Source organism: Prinia subflava, chromosome 9, assembly GCF_021018805.1.
Source record: "Prinia subflava isolate CZ2003 ecotype Zambia chromosome 9, Cam_Psub_1.2, whole genome shotgun sequence".
NCBI lineage: Eukaryota > Metazoa > Chordata > Aves > Passeriformes > Cisticolidae > Prinia > Prinia subflava.
The window spans coordinates 33,018,635-33,045,243 of record NC_086255.1 but is presented as its reverse complement, the minus strand read 5'-3'; the positions used below and the strand labels follow the sequence as shown (position 1 = coordinate 33,045,243).

General features: G+C 47.5%; 1 protein-coding gene across 6 annotated transcripts; it reads left to right on the top strand.

Moving 5' to 3' along the window:
* The first annotated feature begins 13 nt into the window (after window positions 1-13).
* On the top strand, window positions 14-26,326 carry P4HA1 (prolyl 4-hydroxylase subunit alpha 1). Of its 6 annotated transcripts, none has more exons than XM_063406286.1 (15): window positions 14-127; window positions 5,276-5,392; window positions 6,223-6,319; window positions 8,101-8,252; window positions 8,925-9,062; window positions 10,798-11,037; window positions 11,865-12,055; window positions 12,573-12,749; window positions 16,445-16,515; window positions 21,588-21,687; window positions 22,696-22,749; window positions 23,809-23,874; window positions 24,304-24,372; window positions 25,402-25,498; window positions 26,019-26,326. In XM_063406286.1, exons 2-15 carry the CDS (start codon window positions 5,305-5,307, stop codon window positions 26,087-26,089), a joined length of 1,611 nt encoding a protein of 536 aa, XP_063262356.1. In that variant the 5' UTR covers window positions 14-127; window positions 5,276-5,304; the 3' UTR covers window positions 26,090-26,326. The 6 variants fall into 6 exon arrangements, with proteins under 6 accessions (XP_063262356.1, XP_063262354.1, XP_063262358.1 ...); XM_063406284.1 differs by lacking the exon at window positions 22,696-22,749 and adding an exon at window positions 22,581-22,634; XM_063406288.1 differs by lacking the exon at window positions 16,445-16,515 and adding an exon at window positions 15,361-15,431.
* Window positions 26,327-26,609: the final 283 nt, after the last annotated feature.

The following is a 26,609-nucleotide window of genomic DNA, read 5'->3' as shown; positions in this document are numbered from 1 at the left end:
CTTGAGGGGGCGTGGCCAGGCCCGCCTATAAGAGGCGCGGCGGGGCTGGCCGCGCTCAATTGGTGAAGCCCCCGGGTAGAGCGCGGAGCTCCGGTACTGACCGCGCCCAGCAGCCCCCCGTGCTCAGGTGAGGCCTGGCCGCCCCCTCCCGCCGGCCGTGAGGGTGGCCGGGCGGGTGGGTCGAGGTGAAGGGAGCCGCGGGGCTGGGCGGCTGCTGCGAGGGCGGCGGTGGGTGGGGGCGATACGTGGCAGCGCTCCGCCGCCCCCCACCTTCCCCACGATGAGGGACCCGTGTCCCGGCGCTCCGGGCCGGGGCTCCCGGCCCTTACGTAACGGGAGCCGGCAGCCTCCGGAGGGGGGCGGGAGGGCGCCGCCGCGCCGGCTTCCCCGCGGCTGGCAGACTAAACACAGCCGCCGCCTCCCTCTCCTCCTCCTGCTCTGCCTCCTCCCGTTCCCCGCAGCTGGGAGTTGTCCCCCGGGCGGGCTCGGGTCCCCTGCCCTCGGCTGGCGCAGGTGGGCTCCGCTCCGTGGCCCCGCGGCTGGAGCGCCCTGCCTGTGCAAGCGCACGGCTCCGTGCTGGAAGGGATGGAAAGTTACTCCGTGTGCGGGGATTGCTCCGTGAGCAACGGGGCTCGTCTCGGTGTCCCTCTCTGCTGTACTGGGCTGGACTCAGCCAGCTGCTTTTCGCGGAATTTTGCATCTGCCTTTGTAGTAAGCAATACCGTTCAGTAGATATTTTGATGGGATCCAGTCTGACTAGCAGGAGAAACTCCGACCTGGAGCCTTGAGCATGCTGGTGAATATAATAAAAAGGTCACATGTACTTAGAAGAAATCTTCCACTTTACCTGAAAACTGGCTGCTTCCTGAGGGAAGATCCTTCGCGATTGCCCAGCGTTTGGTTTCTCTTTTTTTTCCCCTGCTGGTTTCAGTAAGAGGAGAACGCAGAGTGTTGAAGTGTTCACCTACTTACAAGTAAAGGTTCAGCGCTCGAGGTTTCAGTGAATGAAAGGAGCCATTTATTTACTTGGTTACTACAAGTGAATAAATGCAGCTCCGCAGCGCCGGGGGCTGCTGGCTTGGGATGCAGACGGTGCTCTCTCTGCCAGGGGCGGAAAGCAAAGGTAATGAGTTCCCGGCTTGTCTGGGAAGCAGAGGCCTGCCTCTGGGGACAGTGATGTTCTCTGTCCTACTGCTCTGCACCCGCTGCTACTTTGCTGGATACGTTTTAATACCTTGGTCCAAACCGATTTGACCCGGAGTACTCTGCACTGCTTCTGAAGTATGTGCTGACACAACAGTACCGATTAACTTTTTCTCTTTGTTTTCTTCCCCATGCCAGCTCTCTGACCTGTGTAGGCTTAAATGTTGTTCCAGAATGAAGGGCTTTAAAATCTAGTGTTTAAAGCTCTGATTTTTGGGGTGTGCACGTAGATTGCAAAGTGCCCAGTGCAGTTTGACAAACTGCAATGACAGGCAGTGAGTTACAGTTTGGAAGGAGTGAGGATAAATAGAGGTTTAGAGCAGGAAAACCATGGCTTCATGCTGCAATTGATATAGATAAGGAAATCTTTTTTTCTTTAAAGGAATATACACCTTGGGGAAACCCAACTGATCATTGACATTGTCCTGTTTTCTTCGTAATTACTCTTAATATCTGAAATGTTCTGCAGATCTCTGTAGATGCTCAGCTAATCCTTGAGCACAAGGATAGCCTCCTGCCTGTTGTGTCTAATAAGATAATTGCTCTATTCCATCCCCTGTGTTTTTGGCCTGGGAAGTTAAAACAAGGGCTTAGAAGGCTGTGTCCATTCAGTCTTAGTCTGGAGGAAATCAAGGGAAAACTCACTTCAGTTCCCTGCCTACAAATCTCTGTGCAAACACAACTGCTCTGCATTCAGCCATGAATGTGGTCTTCAGCTTGGAAGTAAATGATAGATAGAACACCCTACTTGACTTTGAAATTGATTCTTATTATGTTTTTCATATATATAAAAGATTATAACTTTGTCATTAAAAGATGCTTAAGCACATCTTGTTTATTGATGGCAGAAATTGTAGATCTTTCTACTCTCACTGCTTGGATCCTAATTTTATAACAGCTTTTGAATGTGCTAGAGGACTTGGGAGCTGGATTCTGGTGCTTCTGTCCTGTGAGACCTTTAAGCACTAATGGCAGCTAAATGTTCTTAGTACTTATTTTGGGAAAGTTCTTTCATTTTCAGTAGTATTTTTGGTCACATTGTGTCAGGAGACTGTAACTTGGGTTGTCCTTGAGACAGGAGAGGTTTAGGGCAGCGAGCAGCTATCACTTCTGGTTCCATCTTCTCCATTTCCCTTAAGCTCAGCTTAACTGGTCAAGGGGTTTTATTATTATTTTTACAGTGGGGTCCAGTAAGGCTTCTGAGAATGGACCCACCTTTTCAATCTAAAGTTGAATATCTTGGTGATAGAGTTTTGTCTTCTGGCCCTGCCATGGACTTACATCTTGAGCAGATTATTTTTTTACCTAAATAAAGAAGCTGGTTTGGAATCGAGTTAGAGCTGTTCCCTGCTGAAGTACCCCCTGAGTTTCCATTTTTTATCCTGGTTAAGCACCTGTGAGCTTGGAGTTGGCAGTGGGGAGACTTGGCTAATGAGCATCTTCAGTCTTTGGTCACTGAGTTGTGGGACCTTGATTGTGATGAGGTTGTGCCACTCTGCATTTGTCTGCTTGCATCTTTCTCTTTGTAAAGCAGAGCTGAAGTCTTTGGAAGTCCCCCCAAAACCCCTCTGAGTTACATCAGTTGAAACGGTGTTTGCTGTGTGCTCTGAGAATCCTGTGCTGCGCTTGGCAGTGCCATTGCCCTGCTGCTGCTGTTTCCCTTCTGTCCGTGGGTTTGTTTGCTCTTTGCTGTTCCCCTCGCGTTTTTGTGCTGTGCCTGGCTGTTTCCGAGCTCAGTCGGTGCCGTTCCCGGGAGCAGGACGCTCCTGTGCTGGAGCTGTCGGCTGGACTCCCACGTCTCTGTGGGCAGCCATCCCCTCCTCCCCGAGATGCTCAATCGCCGTCTTTGCGGGACACGGCTGAGGAGGGGGCGAGACTGACAGCAGTAACAGAGAGGATTTTCATCTTGTTTTACTTCATGTCACCAACGGGAAGAAATTAAAGCCTACTTATTTGGCAGCCTGTGAGTCCGGGAGATTGCCAGCGTCCTATATGAACTGAGCTGTGTTTTCTTTGATTCGGGAACCTGCTGCAGTGGTTGGAAAGCTCTGCTTCTGGAATTCTGCCAAGAATGGGAGGTCCGGTTTCTCTGGGCAGCCTCTTCTAGTGCCTAAGTGTGAGAAACTTTGTTTTTATCTCCTCGGAACTGCCCTTGCTGCACTTTGTGGCTGTTGCCAGTCGCTCCTGCTGTGTGCCTGTGGAGATAAGGAGGTGGGAATAGGGGTTGCAATAGTGTTTGGAGAAGCCTGGTGCTGGAGCAGGCTGCAAAGGCAGCTGGAGAACAGGAAAAACAAGATGGAACGCTGTCACTGAGAGCAGTAGGTGGAGAGGAAACATTGTTTTCTTCACCTTGTTGGTGATTTTGTTTATCGGTATTTCTTTGTGCTTTTAGAAAGTTTCGTCTTGATTAAGAGCAAGAAAAGAAACTTTCTGAAGCTTCTCGTGTGTTTCACTGAGTGCAGTAAACAAAGAGCTCCGTGCATTCCCAGTACTGATAAAATTGGCAAATATTTATGGTGTAGTAAAGCTGTTTGTGCTTCGTCACTGATTTGCAGATGTATTGGCTCGAGTGCTGGATGAGCAGGAGGCGCTTGGCTTTCTGCAGGGTGAAATAGGAATTGAGTGGTGTTTTCAATAAGAATGGAGGTGGACATCAGTGGGGTTTTGTTAGGTGTGTTTGAAACAGTCTGATGCAGCTTGTTGGCTGCCTGTGGGGAGGAAGAGGTGAGGAAGGCTGCAGTGGACAGCAGGGGCTGCTTTACAGCATTGGTGAGGGAGAAAGGAGGGTCTCCAGGCTTCCCTCTCCAAATTCTCACTTTCAGAAGCAGAAAGCAAATTGTGACGTACCAGAATGCATCAGCCCTTCAGTGGTGGCCATGCACATTTTGGGTGGTCTGCAAGAGCTGGGGGCTGTGCTGCTTTTCTGGGCACGTGTGAGTTCCCTGTTGTTGCTGTTGGTGCCAGTGGGACTGTGCTTGTGCTGTCCCCAGGGGAAATCCAAACCTCTCCTCCTGCAGTGCTGGAGGTGGAAAGGAGAGGAGGGAGCTGCCTCCTGACCCTCAGTGCAGTACGAGGAGAGATCCTGCACTCCAGAGTCAGGGGTATGTTCCCTGTTAATTCCACCAGCTGTGCTTGGAGTGGTTTTTATTTGGGTGTAACTTTGGAACTTCCCTGATTGTGTTTGCACATTTGCTGTGTGAATACCACACCTGGGTGTCTATGCTGTTTGCTGGATTGAAGTTATACTGCTTTCTCCCCTAAATAGGCTTAACTACCTTGTAGCTGAGCTTGTTGCTTTTTTTCTTGCCTTTTTTCTTCGTTAGTTGGGCTCTTGGAAGAGTTGTAAAACAATTTCTGTTAGTCCATGCACTGGAGTTCATTTTTTCTGTGCAGTATGTGAGAGTTTAAGCTTTTGTTTGGGGGGAAAAAAAGCAAACGTTGTGAATTCCACGACAGCATAATTACTGCTAAAGTATGCAGGAGCCAGGCAATGCTGGGCTGCTAAAGGGATCAGGATCCTGAAAGGCTGAGAGCTTGGCAGCTGGCCCTGCAGAAAGCACTGCCTGTGAGCCTGCCATGGACCTACCCAGGATCCAGGGACAGAGCAGCCTTTTGTGTCAGGTGTGGAGCTTGGCTCCACGGTGGCAGCAGCAGCGTGCACAGAACTTCCTCTCTGTAAGGTTTTCGTTCAGACCTGTTCCTGTTCCATTGGCATCTTTCTGACTGAAAAAGGGAAACTTTTTTTTTTCCCCATTGAGAGGATGAACTTAATAATGACTATTTTAAATTGGTGTTGCAGGCTTTTTTCAGTGTTTGATGTATCAGGGTTTTTTTCAGTGTTGTTTGCAAAGCAGCTCTTCCTGCAGCATGACTTAGATGCCAGAGAGGAGTGCTGGTGGATACCTTGTCACTGAGCTATTCTTTTTTCTCTTGCCACACGAGGCAGGTATAAAAGTCAGCAGGGGGGACTCAAGCAGCATTGGCAGCCCCAAGAGGCTGAGCTGCCTCTTCTGAAGGTGGATTGAACTCTGGTGAGCAGGGGTTTTTCACCTGTTGTGTGTTTCTCTCCCAGGTGTGTGCTGAGGTGAGAGCTGTTGAGCAATGGCGTTTAAGAAGGTTTGGTGTGCCCTAGCCCTGGGATTTCTGCTGCATTTCTCTTGTGCCCACACGGACTTCTTCACTTCCATTGGTGAGGCCTGCTTTGGTGTAGCCAAAAAAGTTTCTTGACAGCCCTCAAAGCTCATTCTGCAACAATGCATTAATCATCCAAGTCCCTAATTGGTACAGAACTAAACCCACTTCCTCTTTCTTACCACCTTATTGGCTTTTCTTTGGGGAGAAATGGGCTTTAAGTCAGTCCAGGGGTAGTCTAATGACCCAGGCTAGGCTTTGTAGTCACTATTCTTACGGGTTTTGGAATTTACACAGAATTTTGGTGCTGTGCTCATGTAGAAGGAGGTGGTACAGCTGCCAAGGGTACATAATGGTGCAGGATGTCTGAGCTCACCCTTGGGTTCTGGTGGCCTCAGGGTGGACACTGCACCCCTCTGTGCTGAACCACTTCAGCTGCCTGCCTGCAGGAGGTGAAGCAATTATTAATTTATACCAGGGACTCCTTGAAGTCATGGATATCATCTTAAAAATAAAGCCCTGGATTAGCGTTGTGTATCAAACATGAAGGCTTTGTGTGTATCTGGAGCTTTCTCTTTATTTGCTCTACATTATGTATGCTTGGATGAAAGATTACTCTGTGGCAAACTATTTCCTTTACCAAATGAATCCTAAATTAGTTCTAATAATAAATATGCAGTATTACATTAATTTCCATGGCAACAAGCTTGGTCCAGCAGGAGATTTTCTCCTTAAAAAAAAAAAACCTTACTTAGATGTTCCTTCAGGGTTGTTTAAGTAAATGCAGAAGGACTCAGGGAAAGGAAGAAAGTAGAAAATAGGAAGATCACCTTTAATTCTCAGGGTTCTGTGTTTCTTCTTGACTCACCAAGCTCTTCTTTTTTCCAGGTCATATGACAGACTTAATTAATACAGAAAAAGATCTGGTCGTGTCACTCAAAGATTACATCAAGGCAGAGGAAAGCAAGCTGGAACAGATCAAAAAGTAAGCAGTTGGTGTCATAATGCTAATGGTCCATCATTTGAGTCCACCCTTATGCAAAAAGTGCTTCCTTAAGGCTGATTAAATCCGTGGAATTTTTGCTCTGGGGCAAAGCTTAAAGTAGCAGGGTGGTAGCTTAAAGATTGCTGGGTGTTTGTTGTAAATTGTTCTCTTTGAGCACAGCTTGGTGTATAAATAAGAAGGGACCTGACCATGTGAGGAGCAGAGTCCAATATGTCAGATTTTATCACAGCTAGAAATAAACATATTTTATCACTGAACAGGATGCTTTCCTTGCTTTCAGAAGTATGTATAAATCTGCCTTGAGGGTGTTGAAACAGTTCGAGATGGAGGAGTGGTTTTTATTTTAGCCTTTGTGTATTACTTTCTGTAATGTGTTCCACCATCCAGGAAGAAAGATCCTTCTTTGTCACTTAAAATACAGACTTGGACTTGCTGCCAGGTTTGCAATGTTACAAGTTTATTCTTTACAGCTACAAATTAACACGGGAGCATGCCAGCTGGGCATTCAAAAGTGTGTAAACACAGCTTATTGTAGAAGCGTCGCAGCTCTGCTTTTATTATATCAATAATAAAACCTCAACCTGTGAGGTCAGGAGAGTTTAAATAACTGTCACAGAGCTGTTAAAGAACCTGGAAAAAAAATGCCAGTGTTGTTTGTTGGCACCTGGAGGGCACTGGGAGCTGGTCCTGCAGCGGGAAGTGCAGGGAGGGTTTGAGGGCACAGTTTGAAGTTGGTTTCTTCAGTCTTTGGCTTGCTCAGAGCTGGAGTTGGTCCCCAGCAGCACAGGGAGCCCCTCGCTCGTGTGGCTGCTGGAAGAGCTCACCAGGGACGGTCAGAGTGCAGGAAAACAATCAGGGACAGTGTGGGAAGAGCAAAAGCAGCCAGAGGCACCTCTGACAGCTGGGAACACCTCCCTGCCTCAGGCAAAGCCTGCAGATTTCATTCAGGCAAACCAGATCTTGGAACAGGAGGAACTCCAGCTCATGGGCAGAGCTCCCTCTAGGCTACAGATTCTGGGTTTGCTTTGTTGTTGGAGTTTGGGATCCTCTGTGGGGTGTGGCTCCTCAGCATCAATTTACCCTGATTGTAGGGTGTTGCTGCAGGTCTTCATGTTGTGGATCTGCTTTTTTAAGTTGTGCTTGTTTTGGGGCACGTTGGGGTTGTGAATGACCTGTGGTACTTAGAGAAGTTGGAGTTGGAGCTGCAGCACCAGAAACTGGGTCTGGGCTCCTCCTTTGGGAGTGTGACATTTCTTCATCCAAGCTTTCAGCATGGAAAGGAGCTTTGTGGTGAGAAGCAAGGCCTGTCTCATGGATATGTGTGTGTCTAAACCTAAAATAATTCGAGACAAGCATCAAACTGCCTTTTTGTAAGCCTTAGGGGGAAAAAAGGAGCATTTGAAAGATTGAAAATGTGGGTAAAGCTTTGTTTTTGATTAGTCCTGCATGAGAGCTCATAATGGAGGTGCTGGCACTGTGCTTTTGGGGCTTGTAGGAAGGAGTTCCTTCAGCAGGGTTCCAACAAGGACTGCAAGAGCAGCACAAGACTTGGGCTGCAGCTGAGGAAGAAGATTTAATAAAATAAAAGAAAAGGAAGTAGCCCTTTTTGTTCCCTTTAGAAGAGCTCTAAATATAGATCATGCAAGAGCTTGCAATTTCGTTTGGCTTTTTTATTAGTGAAGACATTTGAGTGGCTTCCAATCAGTTCTCTAGCACACCAGCAGACTTCTGCAAGACTCTAATGAATATTTGCATTCTAGATGGGCAGAGAAGTTGGATCAGCTGACAGCTACTGCCACGAAAGACCCAGAGGGGTTTCTGGGCCATCCTGTGAACGCGTTCAAGTTGATGAAACGGCTCAACACCGAGTGGGGTGAGCTGGAGAGCCTGGTCCTCAAGGACATGTCAGATGGTGAGTGTGCGTGCCTGCAGCAAAATCAGCATCACAGGCTCACTGCAGGTACTTGGCTGTTGCCTTTCACATGTCAGGGCTTGAATTAGATTTGCAAATTTGCTTTTGAGACTGAGCATTTGTGGAACTAATCTGAATTAGTGTAGCAAACACTTAACTGCTGCCTCTTTTCTTCAGCAAGAGTGGAGGCTCTTCAGCAAGGAACAGGACATGAAATAGTTGACTGTGAAAAACACTTAGCAAAAGGAAGTCAGGATGGTTGTATTTGACCTGTGAGACTGTCTCAACAGCTAATTGATACCAGGTGGAGGTTTGTAGTAAGGAATTACAAGAAAGAGCTTTCAAAAAGACCCAGGATTAGTCTCTGATAAGAATTCAGCACACTCAGCTTCCCTGTTGCTGTGAGAGGAATATTCAGTATATGGCAGTGGAAAAGGCTCCGCACCAGTGTGTCTTAAGCCCTTCTGAATGAGTGGGGTAAAAACCAAAATGTTTATTTTTGATTTTTCCTTTGCTTTCTTTAAAAAAAACCCAAACCAACTGCGAACTGTGCAGCCTGTGCTGTGAGTTCAGTTCAGGCTTGTGTCAAGGTGGGTTTTGGCTTTCCCTGGAGCAGGGAGCTCACACAGTTCCCAGGACAGAGGTGACCAAGTGTTTCCCTGCCTTTCCCAGGCTTTATCTCCAACATGACAATCCAGAGGCAGTTCTTCCCAAATGATGAGGATCAGACTGGTGCAGCCAAGGCTCTCCTGCGGCTCCAGGACACCTACAACCTGGACACAGACACCCTCTCAAGAGGGAACCTGCCAGGTGAGAGCCTCCCACTGCTCTTATTTGCATTTCCTAAATGTCCTGGTTATGAACCATTTGCTCTGTTCCGCCTCGTTTAACTGCTCAGCCTGAAGGTAACATTAGGAAGGAGTTTGAGCTTGGAAAAAAGTGGGGTTTTGGTTGACATCTGCATCTTTCTTCTAGTTATGGTAAGATAATCTGGTGTTAAGAGTTTTTAATAAAAATCAATAGCAATAAAATCTTGCCTGGGTGGGGTTTTTTCCTTGTGTTGCACTGGCAGATCCCTGGTTTCATTGCACAACTTAATGCATTTTAACAAGTTCCTTTGAGCTTAAACTTCAGGGGTTGTGTAAACTGAAGAGCAAAAGATGGTGCACACACACACTTGAGCCTGTGACATTGCCTGAGCTGATCTTTAATAGGTTGCTCTGTGCAGGAGAAGACACCTTCTTTTTTTTGGTCAGAAAACTTTCTCTGCTGAGTCTTCCTTCTTTCCTCTGTTCAAAACTAGTCCTGTGCCAGCTGGCAAAAGATCAGCTCTGTACAATCCATCTGTGTTTTTGCAAGTGCTCATTGTGGTCAGATGCCTAATAAAATTAAGGGTAATTGGCTTTATGTGTTATGATGTATAACCTTGCTTTTGGGTTTGGTTCAAGACCCGCTCAAGGACCTATAGATTCCTTCTAATGTGATGAGCAGCTTGTTGCTGTTTTCTTCAAACAGCACAGAAATACAAAGTGAAGTTTTGCTGCTTTTTGAAGCAATGATCTGTCCAGAACTGTGTGCAGTGAAGTGTAATGGCAGAACCTGGGAGTTCTGGGGGATAAAAAGGAGTAGCTTGGACTCTGGAGAGCTCCAGAGGGGAACTTCCCACGTGGTCACTTGTTTGTGCTCCTTTTCTCCATTCCCAGAGAATTTCTTTCGGTCCAGAATCTCAGCTGCTGCCAAATCTTTGCAGTAGCCTGCAATCTGCCAACCTGTCCTTTGAGAGTTTGCAGATCCAGGCTCAGGAAGCTGCAGCTGCTGCCCATCACAGGATGGGCACAAGGTGTTTAGGGAGGGAACAGGAATGAACAGCAGAACAGCTGCTCTCTTTGAGCACTGCTAGAAACTCAAAATGGATTAAGATGTAATCAGGGATGTGATTTTAGCTGTAACATTGGCAGGTCCTGTTTCCCTTTCAGAAGATTAAATTTGGTTTTTCATGGGGCCTGTATTTCCACAGGCAAAAATAGGAATCTGTAATTTGCCTACTAGTGCTTTAATCTTTCAGAGGTCACTTAAAATGTTTCTAAAAATGACTGACTTGAAAAAATCCCAAGCAGCTGGGAATTTACTCCCTGATGTTTTCCTTTTCCTCCCCCACCAAGTCGTCACTAACAAGTCGTGGTTCAGTAACATTTTGAAAGTGATAATGTGATGTCCTTGAAAACAGAGTTCTGAAACTTCAAATGTGGCTTATTTTTGCTCTTGCTGGAAGTGGTTGGGGTTTTGAGGAAGGAAGGTTTGTTTAATTTGATTTTTCTATCGTGGTAGAGACATTTAGCTGTTTGCTGGTATTCTGGCAGTGGAAAGCTGCATCTGAGTGCTTGTGTGCCAAGGATTTACAGGCTTTAGAGACTTCAGCAAACAGCTACTGCAGAAGGGAGCTGTGGGAGGGCAGAAATCAAACCCTGCTGTGAGGAATGAGAAATAACTCGCATGTTTCTCAGAGGACCTGTGTAAAAAAACCTGTTTTGTTCTAAATACCCAGGTGTGAAGCACAAATCCTTTCTAACAGCTGAGGATTGCTTTGAGCTGGGGAAGATTGCCTACACAGAGGCTGACTACTACCACACGGAGCTGTGGATGGAGCAAGCCCTGAAGCAGCTGGATGAGGGAGAAGTGTCCTCTGCAGACAAAGTCTACATCCTGGACTACCTGAGCTACGCCGTGTACCAGCAGGGGGACCTGGGCAAGGCCATGGCGCTCACCAGGCGCCTCCTGGAGCTGGGTATGGGCCACAGGGACACAGCTCTGCCTGCCTTTGTCCTGGGCAGTGCAGGCTGGCCTGGAGTCTGACTTGTATCTGTGTTTGTAAAGTGCGTTTTTACATTTTAGGTGGGGATTTGCTCCTTTGCACTGAAGGGTTTTCTGCCTCCTGACACTGTTGGCTTCTATCCCTTTACCTGTTTGAAATTTGGTTCTCTCCCTGCATTTTGCTTTCCGGGGCTGAGATTGCTTCCCCTTAGATAGAGGCAAAACCAAAATTAATGAAATTGAAACTAAATTGGTGGTACTGAAATCTCTGCAGATGATTTAAATACAAATTCAACCTGCTGAAGATGAAAGACTTGTAAAAACAAGAAATACAGAATACAGGACAGTGAGATAAGAGTCTGTTCAGGAAAACTGAAAGCACTTATTCTTCTGTAAATACTCCACTAACTGACTGTGTCCTGAAGCTCCAGGAAGCTCAGGTCTAACCCTAACATAGCAAGAGCTACAGAGAGCCACTATTAAAGAAGTGAAGCTAATTCTGTAAGTTAAAAAGCTGTGTCACCAGGAATCTCAGATCCCACCAGGGAGTTTCCAGGCTTGCAGGCAGTCATGCTGTCCCAGCTCTCTCCCTGTCCCATTCCCCTGTCCCTCCCTGTCTGGTGAGATGGGCTGGAATGGCCAAACCCTTTCCCTCAGTGCTGGGACCCCCGTGTGCAGGGAGGGTTGGAGAAGCAGTCGCGTGCATCTGTTTCGTTTTGCCTTCTGTAAATCACCACTTCTGGATGATTCCTCAGGGGCTGAAAACCTGCCAGTGATCCCCGTCTGTTTCTGTGTCCGTAGATCCTGAACATCAAAGGGCAAACGGGAACATGAAATACTTTGAATACATCATGGCTAAAGAAAAAGAAGCAAACAAATCCAGCACGGATTCAGAAGAGCAGCAGGAGAAGGAAACTGAGGTTAAGAAAAAGGATTACCTGCCTGAGAGAAGGAAGTACGAAATGCTGTGCCGTGGGGAGGGGCTCAAAATGGTAAAGTGGAGTAGACTGTTCTCAAATGTTTGAAACCAAACAATGTCAGGAATTTGTCTGTGGTGTGCAAGCAAGGAAGTTGTTAGAGCATCTGGATGAGTGTGCAGAGCTGAGGCTCATGTGTTGGATTTCTTCCCATTGCAGCCTGTTCAGTAGACAGAAAGTAACGCTGCCCCAGGCAGTGCTGGCTGTCTTGGATGTGCTCCATCAGTGTAATGAATGGAATAAGGATGCTGGAAGTCCCGAGTTACAGACAGATTTTTTTAAATGGGGGTGGGTTTTTTTAGCCATAAAATTATCTTAGTAGGGTTGTGTAAAGTTATGCTTGTTGAAGTATGGCACAGCAACATTAATGTGCACACAGCACTGGCTTTTCAAACTGGAATCACCTCTTTAACCTGTCCCATCTCGAGGTGGGGAGAGTGAGCTGTGTGTGTGTCAGGACGTGTTCTGACCTTGGAGATATCAGTGTCTTGTGGGAGTTCTCTGACCCCTCCTTGCTGTGCCTCCCCTCCAGACTCCCCGGAGACAGAAGAGGCTCTTCTGCCGCTACTACGACGGGAACAGGAACCCCAGGTACATCCTGGGCCCTGTCAAGCAGGAGGACGAGTGGGACAAGCCTCGGATCGTTCGCTTCCTGGACATCATCTCTGACGAGGAGATCGAGACCGTGAAGGAGCTGGCCAAGCCCAGGGTAAATGCCTCACGCTTCCTTGCCTTTGGAATCCCAAATTCCACGTGTCCTGGGCCTGGGTGTGCGTGGCTGCCCTCCTCTGGAGCGCAGGGCTGTGTGCAGTGCGCTCACACCTTGCTTGCCTCGCCTTGCAGCTCTTGGTGGCATCCCTAGAAGGAGACTGGGAAAAGAACTCTCTGAGATGACTGGAGCCAGGTCACAGCAGGGCAGGATGGTCAGGCTCTTCCAGCAGACACAATTTCAGCTGGTTCAGATGAGGAGGAGAAGGTTCTCCAACAGAAAACAAACATAAAGCAGCGAGGGTGTACTGGAGTATTCCTGACTTGTGTTTGGTTTTCTGCTTTCTTTTCCTTTTTAAGTCTGGAAGGGGAAGGCAGCCATTCCTCTGGAACGCCACCTTATTGTATAGACAAGAAAGGAATGGTTGTATTCACCATTTTGGTATAAGTCTGGCTTCTGTCTCCCAGGCTTGGAAGCTGCCTGCAGATGAAAGAGCTTTAAGAGAGGGCAGGACATAGTTGCTGGGTTTTGCCTTATTGACAGTGGTGGCTCATCAACCCTGTTTCAGACACTGGATGCAAAGGTTCTTGTTTCTCAGTGAGGAATAATCCAGGGCAGCTCCACTGTCTGAGAAAACAGGAGTGTCCACGGCAAACAGCAAACTGATGGAGCTGCCTTCTGTATCCAGTTGTGCAACTCCACATCTACAGATGCACGTTGAAGATGTAGTTAGTTAATTTATTTTTCCATCAATACTAAAATAAGACTTAAACTCATAGAAATATATTTTTCCTGGTTTTTTTTCCTTTGCTTTTGGCCTACATGGCTGTTTTGTCCAGAATGAGCTGAGCAGATGGATATCAGGGGAATAAGAGCATTCAGTGCAGGAGAAGCTGTTGGCCTTGCCTGCTGCAGGGTAGAGCAGTTGTGGTTGTACATGGGCACCAGGGCAGTGAGGCTGTCCTTGGCATACCTGGAGGGGATCTTAAAGCTCCCTGAAGCATGAGGTGTTGGACATTGGGAAGAATTTCTTCACTGAAGAAGAGTTTGTCAGGCATTTGCAGGGCCTGCCCAGGGATGTGGCAGGGTCACCATCCCTGGAGGTGTCCAAGGATGTGGCACTCAGTGCTCTGGGCTGGGTGGCCAGGTGGGGATTGATCAGAGGTTGGACTTGATCCTCTTGGAGGTCTTCTGCAACCTCAGTGATTCTGTTCTGAGGTTTCTGAGGTTACACCCTGAACTGTAAGCAGGAAGTGTAAGCTCTTCCCTCCACGTACCTGAGGCATCTCCTCCTGCTGCCCTGCCAGGCAGCTTTGCTGCAGGGCTGAAAATCTGAGCCCCCATGGCTGGTCTGGAGGTGCTGGAGCTCCTTTGCTCTGGTGTGGTGCATTCCACCCCTGTGGAATGTGGCCAGACCGCTACTTTACAGAGCAGAAACCTGTAAATGTGTGACTGTAGGCTCTGAACTTGCTGAGGTCGCTGTTTTCCTGTCAAACACTCAGCTCACGGCAAAGACTTGGAGACCTTTAACACAGGAGCATCTGTATGCAGTTCCTGTTCCCATATTCCCTTGCATGGCTCAGCAGCAAAAGGATTGTGTTCTTGGAGACCTAAAGGTCATCTCCTCCTTCCTGCTGCTCGGGATGCTGCCATCCTCTGGGAGGAGGCAGTGCTGGCTGCTCTGTGCCCAGCCTTCTGCCGTGCTGGCAGGATGAAGCCTCATTATTCAGCTTTGGAGTCTCACTGGAATTGTAGTTTGTGCCTTGTTTTTTAATGTGTCTGCATGGGAGGAGAGGAGAGGCAGCAGACTGGGAGCTCCCAGCATCTTTTCTTGTCAGTAGGTATGGAGAGAGAGGCCTTGGCCTGTTCAGTTTATTTTAACAGTGGAGAAACGCTTCTGATTGTTTGGGAGTTGGCATGACATTGTGCCTGTTGCAAAATTTGGGCTCGGCATCTCAGCCTTTCCAGTTGTGAGTGATGGAGAGTGCCTGGTAGTACATGAACCAAGTTAAAGGGCACACGTGAGAGTCTGAGTTGGAATATTAACACGGATGGGAAGGCATCAAGTAAATGGAGCACAGCAGAGGGAAAGGAAAGCCTTGAGCCAGGAGTTCCCACTCTGTGTAAAAGTGATCATGGGTGAAGCAGAAGTTTATGAGAGCTCAAAGGAGCTCAGTGCTGCTTTTGGTACAGGAAGGACCCAAAAGGAATGGTTTATTCACCTTTGGCTTATGGTGCTGCCTGGATTCAATCTGCCCGTCAAACTCCTGATCCAGGGGCAGGGCAGTGTAACAAAGCATCACCTGTCCACGTGCCACACCACTGTGCTGCTCCCAGGGCATCTCATTACAAGAGAAATTCAAGCTGCTTTATTCAGACAACTGCTCTTGCTACAGACATGGAAACTTGTGGAAAACCTTTTAAAAAAGCCCAAACAAGAGAGCTGTCTCTGAGTGAAGCTGGAGCCTGCCCTGGTTCCCCGTGGCCCGGCAGGGCAGGGCAGGGTGGTGGCAGCTCGGAGGCGTTGTCCCCATCCCCAGGCTTCTGAATGGTCGGATTGCTGGCATGCAGATTGTGCTTGTAATGCAACTTCTGATGGTTCGCTTCACAGCTGAGGCGAGCCACCATTTCAAACCCCATAACGGGAGCCTTGGAGACGGCACATTACAGAATTAGCAAAAGGTAAGAGAGCTCTATGCCAGAGGTTTTGGGCCTGTAATGAGTGTGTACGTCCTGCTCATCCCGAGGAAACGAGAGGTGGGCTGAGACCTTGTAGTCTACCTTGTGATTCTGTGACAGGCTGTTACTGCTGAGTTTCTCAGTCTTTTCCTTCAGCTGGAAGTTCTGGGGGCGTGTTTTGATTTGTTCTTTCCTTTTTGGTCGCCTTCTCAAGTCTGTTTTTTCAAGCAAGTCTCTGCAGTCAGTGTGAGAAATACAAGATGCCACAAAACCTTCAGTAAAATCTGGGGGTTTGTTTTTCATCTATCCCCTTGCTCTTTCCACAACCAAGAATTGACCTCCCTTTCTTTGGAAAATGTAGCAGACCTCAAAGTGGTGTAAGAAATGCTTCAGGTCCTTGCTGTGCACACAGACAGGCACACATCTCCTTGTCCAGCATAATCCCACACTCCCAGCAGGGCTCCTTTACCTCCTGCCTGACACAAACCTGGCAGAACACAGGCTCGCTTCCACTGGGCTCCTGGTTCTTTTCAGCTTGTCCATTAAGTACTACACGTGGTGAATTTAGCCAGTGCTTTCCAAAATTGGCTGGATCTGAAAGTAAACCACCTGCCCCTGCCTGCCCTCCCCTGGTTTTAGCCGTGGTAATTAAAGATTGGCTGCACGGGCCATCAGCACTGAGCCAAAATTCTGGGAGGAGTTAAAACTTCTGGGTGAGGAGGAATTGTCTGGGAAACTCAGCATCATAAATTACTTGTAGAAAGTCTTGATTTTGAACCAAAAAAAAAAAAAGGAGAAATAACAAAGGGAGGAAAAAAGTGAAAGGACAATCTAACCAAATTATTCCAACCAATTTGTTGTGATTTGGACATGGCAGCTGCAGCTTGTGTTGCCCTTCCAACCATTGCTAATATGCGAGCATCGCATCCGGACCAATCGGAACCCTTTCAAACACCTGGGGCTTGGCCAAAAGCAGCCTGCGAGGTGGGTAAGCCTTGTCCTTTCTCTTTTTGTAGCTCAGCCGTGCTACTGTTCATGACCCTGAGACTGGGAAACTGACCACAGCACATTACAGAGTCTCTAAGAGGTAAGGGGAAGGGAGTCCTTGTCCGAGCAGTGTGTCCTGGGGCTGTGCTGCTTCAGCGCTCAGCGTGGGCCAGGGCTTTGTGTAACTGTCCTTATTCTCCAGCCTTCCTTTCAAAGACAGTGGGCAAAGCAAGCTGAGCTGTCATCTAACAAAGCACGGGGTCTGCTGAAGCAGATTGGGTGTCAGTGGAGGCATTCCGAGGTGGAAGTGCCCTCTCTGGCTGAGCATGGCTTGTGCACTGTGACTAACATACTAAACGTGGGCGTGGGGCACCTCCCTCACCTCTGCTCCTCCCCTCCAGCGGCCACACTTGCTTAGGGCCAGGAGCTGCTGTGATTCCTGGGAGCGTTGCCCATTGAAACCAGGTGATGGTTTTAAGGGATTTCCATGCTGGAATGATGGAATGTAGTCGCTGCTCGAATTGAAACCCAGGGTTCTTCCAGCTGCTTTGAACAAACCCCTGAACTTGGAATGGCCTGCAGCTTTTATTTAGCTGTGAATTTCTTCAGAAAGGTGAAAGTGCTTCCAAATATGGGATCACAGGAAGGTGATTGATTCAGGAATGATGATAGGTCTCAGGAAAACTGGGAAACTCCTGGAGCTGAGGTCCTTAAGGCCACTCTAGTGGCAAGTTGAAAACTTTTTTTATGCCTCACACCTCTGCAGCATGTGGGTCTGTGTGCTCATTGGCACACACAGGCAGTGGGGATCCTCTGGAAATTGTCTGGGAAGCTCTTACACATTTGCTCCTTAGAACTGTCCCCACAGAGGCAGTTCTTCTAGGAACATTCATCTTCCTGTCGGACATGTGTTGCATTTAATTTTTATTTCCTGTTTTTGATGTTCGAGTCTGTCCATGTCTTACCCATCTCAGTTATTTGTCACTGCTTATTTGGAAGGCTTAATTTATTCCCTTGGGGGGTTTGTCCTCTGTGCCAGACAGCTCTGGAGTATTTACTGAGAAAACTCCTTCATCCATTTGAACATCCCCTCGTGTCAAACTTGATGTGCTAATGATGGGAATTGGAGAAGGTGACCATGTTACTGATGGAAATTGGGATGCATAATTGTTCCCTATTTAAATAGATGAGGCTTAGTGAAAGGACTTTTTATTTCAAGTTGTGGTTTTTCATTAGTAGGAAGTGTTATTCCCTGAGGTAGTGCAGATGCCACAGTCAGAAAAAATAGTACAAGGCACTACCCAACATTAAAGGCCAATTAAAAAAAAAAAAGGGATAGAGCCTAGGGAATGGGACCCTTACATTTGTAATGAGGTTTGGTGCTCAAAACTGTGTCACTGTAGGACTTCCTTCCAATGTACCCAAGGAACTCTCGGAATTAAATCACATTTTACTGAGCTAAGTTTTTCATTCAGTACCTCACTGGAAACTGGAATTAAAATTGTAGAGACACATCCAAGAAGTTGGGGAAGGCCATTTTTTGAGGGTAGGAATAGCCTTGAGGGAGGGGTGAAGCGGGATTGCCCCTCTCCTGCTTCCCCTTGCCTTTGCTCTCCTCCGTGTGCAGATTTGCAGGATGGGTATGGACTTTCCAAGAGAACCTGACACCTAAGCCTGGAGTAGGAGGCAGCAGCCACCCCCAGCAGCCTGATTTAGAGGGCCTGTGCTGTTCCTGCTGCTCTCCTGCACTGCCAGAAACATCTTTCCCTTGGAGCTGCTTGAGCTGGTTCAGATTCCAGATGAATCATTGCTCCTGAAAACCAAAATATGCTCACTTTATTTCTTTAATAGATGACTCCTTTCCCCCTCCAAACATTCCTTCCCAGCACATGCCCTCCTAAATTACAGCATTCCTGTCTCTGAGAGAGCTACTGTTCCCTGGGTGGGACGTGGCAGCTCTGTGAAGGGGGCACCTTGCCAGCACCAGCGAGCTGTGTGTGCAGCACCAGGATAAACCCACCCACTCTCACACTGCTTTTACAGATCAAAACTGCCTTTTCCCCCTTCCCTCTCCTCCCAGCAGGCAGCCAGAGCTTGCAGCATGTAATGCTAAAAGTTTCCACTTCATAAATACCAGGCTGGGCTTTTACTCACTCCCTGTTGTGTCTCTGCTGGTACTTTTCTGCACAGCAAGTGTGGCTTAGAAGGCTTTTAAACACAAATGCCAGTATTTAGTGACCAGTGACTTACAGAAGTAGTGTTGGGATGTAATGTCTTCTCCTAGACTGACCAGTGCAGCTGAGGAGGTGAGATTTTGGGGGGATACACTCTTGTGTGTTCAGTAGCTCCAGACAGTCCTCTGGTTTTTCCTTAATGTACTGTTTAGTCTTTAAATTATTTCTGTGTAGAAGCATCGTGCCATTAAAAATCTCTAAGGTGCCTCATGCACAATTATAAGAGGGAGGAATATGGGACATTTTGTGGCTGCCCCACCCCTGGCAGTGTCCAGGGCCAGGCTGGACAGGGCTTGGAGCAGCCTGGGGTAGTGGAAGGTGTCCCTGCCCATGGCAGGGGGTGGAATGGGTTGAGCTTTAGGGTCTCTCCCAACCCAGCCATTTCTTGATTCCATAAGTCAATATGATGATTCCTGACCCTTTGTAATGCATATAAAAGTTGTTAAAAGCTCCCCCAGTGTGACTTCAGCACGCTAATGGAAGCATTAAATTTTTTATAACGCTTGAGGGATGGCTTTTTACAAAGCCAAGCGGGTCAGCAAAACACCAAACTTAGGTGGTCGGGGAACTGGGGTGTTGTGTGGTGGTTATTAAGGAACTACCAAATCCCTCTGTAACTAAGTCAGTGGTACCTTGAACGGCCCTGCCTGTGGCCTCCCAGGAGTTGTCCCTTTTTTGTTAGGGCCCACCATGGACTCTGAGGTCAGAAATAGGACAGGATGCAATGAACCTGGAAGTATGTAAATATTAAAAGAAAACAAACTGCTGAGCATGTTTAAGGCTGTTCCTGCTGCATCTCCAGCACCACTGGTCAGGGGAGTCTCTCTTTTTGATAGGCAAGTGCAGGAAAAAAGCCAACTTTGCATTAAGAAGTTGTTTTGAATGAGGCAGAGACTTTTATCAGCAAGGGACCAAGCTGGGACAGCACCAGAGCAGGGAAGGTGGGACAGTTGCAATATCCTGTGGCCAGGCAGAGCCATGGATGCAGCTCTCATGACACCTCCAGGGTTAAATCCCCTGTAATTCTGCAGCACTCCAGGCCTCCCTGTGGTTTTGCTCAGCACCCAGCAGACAGGCTGGCACTTGGAATATGGTTTCAATTCCCTGGTCCTCCACCTTTCATAGACTTTCTTTGTATGTTGAGGCAATTAATTTCTGTTTTTAAATACATACAGTACTCCCCTTCCTGAAAGGCTGCAGTATTCTCCCTGGTGAAGCATTCATTGCCTCTCTAAATAACCAACAGAGCAAGAATGCTTGGGTTTTTCTTTCTTTGGGTTGTTTTCTTTGGTTTTTTCCTTTATCAGCAGACTGGCCAGAGGCAGAGAGAGCCTACACTGAAGCTGCTGGCTGTGTTGGGGCTCTTCTTGTGCCTTAAACGTGAGGTTAGGGCTGCTTGTGAGCATTACCTGGTCACCATGGCTGCGTAGCATGGCTGCTTGGGGGATTTTCAGTTGGTAAATGCTTCATTTCCACATCTTAGCATCCTTCTGCCACCTGAAACCAAAGCAGGTTGTGTTGTAACACCTCCTTGTACTAACAAATGTTCAGCAGTGGATGGGTCTGGGGATGTGTTTGTGCATGTCTGCCTTGAGAAATCTGGTTTCTTTTATCTCATAGTTCATTTGTTATTTAAAAAAAAACCGCTCGTAGAGATTCTGTAACCTGTGTCAGTGCCTTGTGTCATGTGTCATGCTACTGTTCCTCCCAGGCAAAGTATTTGGGGATTTATGGTTTTCTTAAAACACAAATCAAATAAATTTGGTATAGATGTGAAGGTTGAATTGAGTAAAAATACGTGGATGCTGCTGATTGTAGTTTCCAGCTGGGCTCTGGGCACAGGGATTTCTGTCCAGCAGGAAGCACTGCTGAGCCCAAAAGCTGAGTCAGCTGCTAGAAAAAAAAAGGTAGAAATAGCTGTCTCCGTTTTCCTGCCAAAAAAAAAAATGGGGGGGGGAAATGAGCCCCAAATCATCAATATTAACACCCATATTAGTGCAGTGGGTTGCCAGGGTAAAATGAAGGTACAGTGGCTGGTAAGGGATGAGTAAAGCAGCAACAGAAAGAGGCATCAGGTGAGCAGATGTGGGAGAACTCTGATGCACAGTAGGAGGCAAACATTTAGAAAAATGCCTTTGGAGCTGAGGCTGACCTCCCACATTAACAAAAAAAAAGGGGAGGAGGTTTAGTTTGGGTTTTCCCCTCCTTTAAAATCACTGTGTACCTGAAGCATGTGCTAAATACCAGATTTGTAATAGGCTGTTCTGGTAGCAGTTGTTCAAGGCGTTATTTGATTGTATTCAGAATGATTTTTAGCAGCTGCAGGGGTAAGTGATGAGGAAGGGCAGCTCCCAGACTGCTGGCCTGGAAATGTGTGACACTTAGAGAGCTGAGCTCCAGCTACACAGACAAATACAGCAACTCACCTGTTCCTGTCCCAAATCTTGCTTCAAAATGCATCACCCACATTTTAAACACAAATTTCAGTATTTTGTGGCCAGTGCCTTACAGAAGTAGAGTTGTGATGTAATGTCTTCTCCTAAGCTGACCAGTGCAGCTGAGATTTTGGGGGATACACTCTTGTGTGTTCAGTAGCTCCAGAGAACTACTCTGCTATTCACCTTGGGGGCTGAATGAGCTGTTGGGAGAGGGGTAAGAGCAAAACTGTGTGTGCCTGGTTTGGAACACAGCTTGAAGCCCTGTTTGGAACACTTCCTTCAGCCCAGGGTGGGAATTCAGGCCCTTGGTTATAGAGCTCCCTTAAACCACTGCTGCAATTGGTCATTAAATTCAGGGTTTTGTAACACCCTGAAAACACTCCTGGTCAGGCTGCCAAATCCTTGAGAAGTGCTGGGAGCGAGTGTCCCCTGGGCAGTCCCCCCGGGTGTTGCTGCAGTGCTGCCTGGTGCTGTCCCTGTCACTAACTGTCCCCCTGCAGCGCGTGGCTCTCGGGCTACGAGAGCCCGGTGGTGTCGCGCATCAACACCAGGATCCAGGACCTCACGGGGCTGGACGTGTCCACAGCAGAGGAGCTGCAGGTGAGTGCCACCCTGGTCACCACGTCACGCTTGTGCTTGGCTCCGGTGCGGTGGCCACAGAAACTCAGTTATTTACAGAGGGGAAGAAAAAGTTGTCTTTGCAGAGCAGCTGTTCAATTGGAAATGGCTTTTTGGGGCTGAAAGGAAACAGTGATAACTGAAACTCTGGATGTGTAATTCCTTTTTATTTAGACAAACAAACTGAGTTTTGTGGCCGCAGGGTCAAACTTTGCTGCTGTTGGAGGCAGTTAAAAGTTTAGCCTGGCTGGTACTCAGGGAAGGCCACCAGCGTGTCTGGTGTCCCTGGGATGTGGGAAATGCTGGCTGGATGTGTAACTTGAGGAAATTGTAATTTAGAAGTGCTTTTGTTTATTTGCTTGAGGCCTTTAAATGAGCAGCTGCTTCCCTGACTGTGAGCAGAGCATGAATACCTAGAAAGCAGGACTCCCACAAAGTTCTTCTGACACCCATTGTGCTCCTTGCCACTCTGTCACGGGTCCTGGTGACAAAATGGCCAAGGATCTGGTGGAAAATCGAGGTTATTTTTTTATAACCAATTGGCAAGAAGGACAGGGAACCCTCTACTGACACAGTCAAATTCAGGTCAAAAAGTGGTTTAAAGTTGCTGGTGTAAAAGCACTATGGCACTGTTTTGAAAAGTTTTCTGTAGAAGAAAAGTGCTTTTCTGCCCCGGGAAGCACCACATTCCTTACCTGGAGCATGCTGCATCCTGCAGTGCCAGCCTTGGATGTGCTCCTGTTGCTGACAGAGGCTTGACATTTCCTGGGGCTTGTTATTTAAATTTCATCTCTGCAAAGGCTGTAGCTGACAGTCAAACTCTTGCCTGGATAAAGACTGATTTACTAGATCCTGTGCTTCTCCTTCCACTGTAGGTAGCCAACTACGGCGTAGGAGGCCAGTATGAGCCTCATTTTGATTTTGGAAGGGTAAGTCCTGTTTTGTCTTCACCTCTTTCTTCTTCACAAGCGCTGTGTTTCTCTTTTTCAGGTGGCAAATTATGGAGTGGGAGGACAGTATGAGCCCCACTTTGACTTTGCACGGGCAAGTAAAGAGCTGGAGGAGAGCTAGACCTGGTGAAGCCTGGGCCTCTGGGCTGGGGCACACTCTCTGTTCTTCAATGTGTATTAAATTTTGTAGCTCTTCCACTTTCCTAATCCATGTCCGTGGAGAAAGCCCTCTAAACCACCAGCTGAACCTGTGGAGGTTACTACCTGTGAGCTGAGTGCCAGCAGACTGCTGACAACTGGAAAAACTCTTATCTTGCTGGCCTTAATTTTTAAATTGGATTTAAATTCCCCACCTGTTTTAGTCCAGCTTAAATTGCAGACTGCTGAAATTCAGTTGGTTATTTACTGGGCATAATTCTGTGTGGTTTAACCCCTTCAGATTAACCTTAACCCTGGCAGCCCCAGCCACCAAGTCTGAATCAGGATCTCTGCTTTGTGAGCACCTGCTCCAAGGCATTGCAGCTGATTAGAAGGATTTCTTTGGAAACACTGGGGTTGTTTCCTGGAGTAACAATTGCTGGAATTTCAGTGCACACAAACTCTGGTCACAGGGGGTGGGTTTAAAAAGAGATGTATGACAGAAGTTGGTATCAAAACTCATCAAAATGGGGTTCATGCTTGGAAGTCGAGTGCTGAGCACCTCTGAGTTGCCTGGTTTGTCACTGAGCCTTCCTCCCTGCTTCCCAGCTGGAATCCAAAGTGGAATGTCACAGGGAGGTGTTCCAGCTGACCCTGGGACCCAGAGCTGCCCTGCCTGCTGCCAAGGACAAGGGGGATGAGTGTAATTAAATAATTCAGTTTGCACTGGGGAGGATTTATAGACTCAGCCTCAGACAGCACAGTTGTTCTTACCCATTAGACGTCTGGGCTTAATGCCCTTCCCTCCCTCTCCTGCAGAATTTCAAAGTGCCTGGTGTATTTAAATTAACAGATCCACTCCTACTGCATTCCTCCCCTCCTTCCAAATCGAGGGGTTGGATTAATTCTTCTGCATGAGTCTGTTGTGTGCTGCTGGCTCAGCAGCTGTGTGTCACCGGCTGCTCTGAGCAACCAAAAAGAAATGCTGATGGAATCTGCCTGCTTTTGTTCACAGAAAGATGAGCCAGATGCTTTTAAGGAATTGGGAACAGGCAACAGAATTGCTACTTGGTTGTTTTATGTAAGTGATACATTTCTGCCATTTGTCACTGCATATTCTATGCCATGGAATCATTTAATTCTGCTTTTCTTTCATTCTTTTTTTACTGAAGGGACTTGCAAGTTAAGCAACCACTAACTTTGGAGTAATATGGGGTGGGTTTTCTTACCCAGACTTTGCAGTTCTTCCATGGGTCTTAAGGAGGATTTTTCCCCCAAATTTGAGCATTAGCCTAAATTATTTGCATGCTTCTTTATTTTTGTACCTACATCAGTATTTACAGCATGTTCACTGCCTTAACACTCGAGTGGGAGGGACAGGGCTGGGACTGCACTGGGAACAGAGGGGGTTTTGCCTCCTTAAGAGATTTACATCAAAATTAAGCTTCACTTTTACTAAAAAGTGAGATTTTGTCAGCCTGGACTCACCTGTCCTTCCCCACCTGTTCAGATGAGTGATGTGTCAGCAGGGGGAGCCACGGTCTTCCCTGAAGTGGGAGCCAGCGTTTGGCCAAGAAAGGTGAGCAGGACTGATCCAGCAGATAAAACCACTCCTCCCCACCTACCCAAACAGAGCTTTAAAATGAACCTTTAAAATCATTGTAAGCACCTCTGTGCTGTCATAACACTGCTATGATTTTCCTTAAGTGCAGCAACTGGAGCTGTGCTGGTAATTCCAAGGCCCCTGATATTCCATGTGTGGATGCAAAGGCAAAACATTTAAATACTCCAAAACACATCTTGAAAAGACTTAAATCTGTGAGTTGATTTAGGCTTGAGGCATCTGTAGGAAATTGTCCTGTCAGTTTTTTCCTTCAAGGAAAGTTTGCCTTTGTTGGCCTGCTGCTCAGCTTTAGTAAATAATTTTGGCTTTCTTAAACAGGCCAGGAGTTCAATGAAATTGGCTTAGGATTTAAAAAAACCGTAAGAGCCAAGTATATAGACATACAATAAATCAAAGGAGACTTATTCCTAAGGAAACAAATGATAGATTATGGAAAAGAGCCTTCAGTTTAAAAGGAGAATCTGAAACACAAATGCACCTACCTTTGCCTTATCCTTTGCTAAGTGCGTGTGGCAGTGAGTGCAGTACAGAGCACAGGCTGAGTGTTCCTCCATCCCAGGGCACAGCTGTGTTCTGGTACAATCTCTGGTGTTGTACAGGGCACAGGCTGAGTGTTCTCCCTCCCCAGGGCACAGCTGTGCTCTGTACAATCTCTGGTGTTGTACAGGGCACAGGCTGAGTGTTCTCCCTCCCCGGGGCACAGCTGTGTTCTGGTACAGTCTCTGGTGTTGTACAGGGCACAGGCTGAGTGTTCTCCCTCCGCAGGGCACAGCTGTGTTCTGGTACAATCTCTGGTGTTGTACAGAGCTCAGGCTGAGTGTTCCTCCCTCCGCAGGGCACAGCTGTGTTCTGGTACAATCTCTGGTGTTGTACAGGGCACAGGCTGAGTGTTCTCCCTCCCCAGGGCACAGCTGTGTTCTGTACAGTCTCTGGTGTGGCAGTGTGTGTAATACAGAGCTCAGGTTGAGTGTTCTCCCTCCGCAGGGCACAGCTGTGTTCTGGTACAATCTCTTCCCGAGCGGAGAAGGCGATTACAGCACGCGGCACGCGGCCTGCCCAGTGCTAGTGGGAAATAAATGGGGTGAGTACCTGCCTCTGACCCGAGTACCTGCCTCTGACCCGAGTCTGGGCTCTGCTGGGGAGGTGGCTTGGCTTTATTTTTACTTTGGATTTCAGAAATAACGTTTTTTGTAAAGAAATCTATTTAATTTACTTTACCTACCTCATCTCTCTCTATATGTTAAATATAGTCTATATAGTAGCACATTTCATTACGTGTATAAAGGAAATCAGTGCTATATCAACTTTAGGAATTTCTGTAACTTTGCAACCATGGAAGGTTTTCCAAACCTTTCCAAACTGGAAGGCTTTTTGTTTAGCTGGTTTGTTGTTTGGTTGTTTTTTTTATTACCCCACCTCACACATTTGGGGTTGGAATGAGTCTTCTAAGGCCCCTTCCAGCTCAAACCCTTGTGTGATTAAAACCCTTTAGAGAATTAAGATAATCCCATGCTTAACCAAAAGCTGGCCTAGAGCCTGTTTAGCTTCACAGAGGAGGAGCTGAGCACGTGCAGTGACCGCAGCCCTTTGTGTCTTTGCAGTCTCCAATAAGTGGCTCCACGAGCGGGGGCAGGAGTTCCGCCGGCCGTGCACGTTATCGGAGCTGGAATGAGCAGCCCGGGCTCCTGGGTTCTCGCTGTGTGGGACAGGCACACTCCTGCCAGTTTACAACTGACTAACAAACACTCCACCACAGGTTCACCCCACCCGTGCCAGCTGTGGACAGGACAAACTTGCTTTTAGTTCCCTCCAAATCCCCCCTGAGGTTCGTCAGCAGAAAATACCCAGGTTGACAAGTGTTACTGGAAAAAAAAAAAAAGGACAAAATACAGATGAGGGCCACAACTTACAGTGGTGTTGTGTGTGGTGTTCCTGTCACCATCATCCCTCTGAGCAGTGTGGGCAGCCAGGGGTTGTCTGGAGTCCTCGTCACACCTGCCAGGCTTAGGGCAGGGCAGGATGATTGCCTGGGAGGGCTCCCTTGTAAGGAATGCTGAATTAACCCCATTCCCCAATTCCCAGACACTTGATTTTTTGCTTTTCTGGAATGCCTCACCACTTCAGGCGTGCTTTGTTGTTTTGTTGGGGTTTTTTTCTTCTGGAAAACAGGTTATTAGCATGTTTGAGCGTGG

What these genes read in the sequence shown, in the direction of transcription:
- P4HA1 (XM_063406286.1), top strand. Translation starts at nt 5,305, where the DNA reads ATGGCGTTTAAGAAGGTTTGGTGTGCCCTAGCCCTGGGATTTCTGCTG. An exon ending in CCTCAAGGACATGTCAGATG is followed by an intron (nt 8,253 to 8,924) that starts GTGAGTGTGCGT and finishes TGCCTTTCCCAG; the next exon opens with GCTTTATCTCCAACATGACA. An exon ending in CCAGCGTTTGGCCAAGAAAG is followed by an intron (nt 24,373 to 25,401) that starts GTGAGCAGGACT and finishes CTCCCTCCGCAG; the next exon opens with GGCACAGCTGTGTTCTGGTA.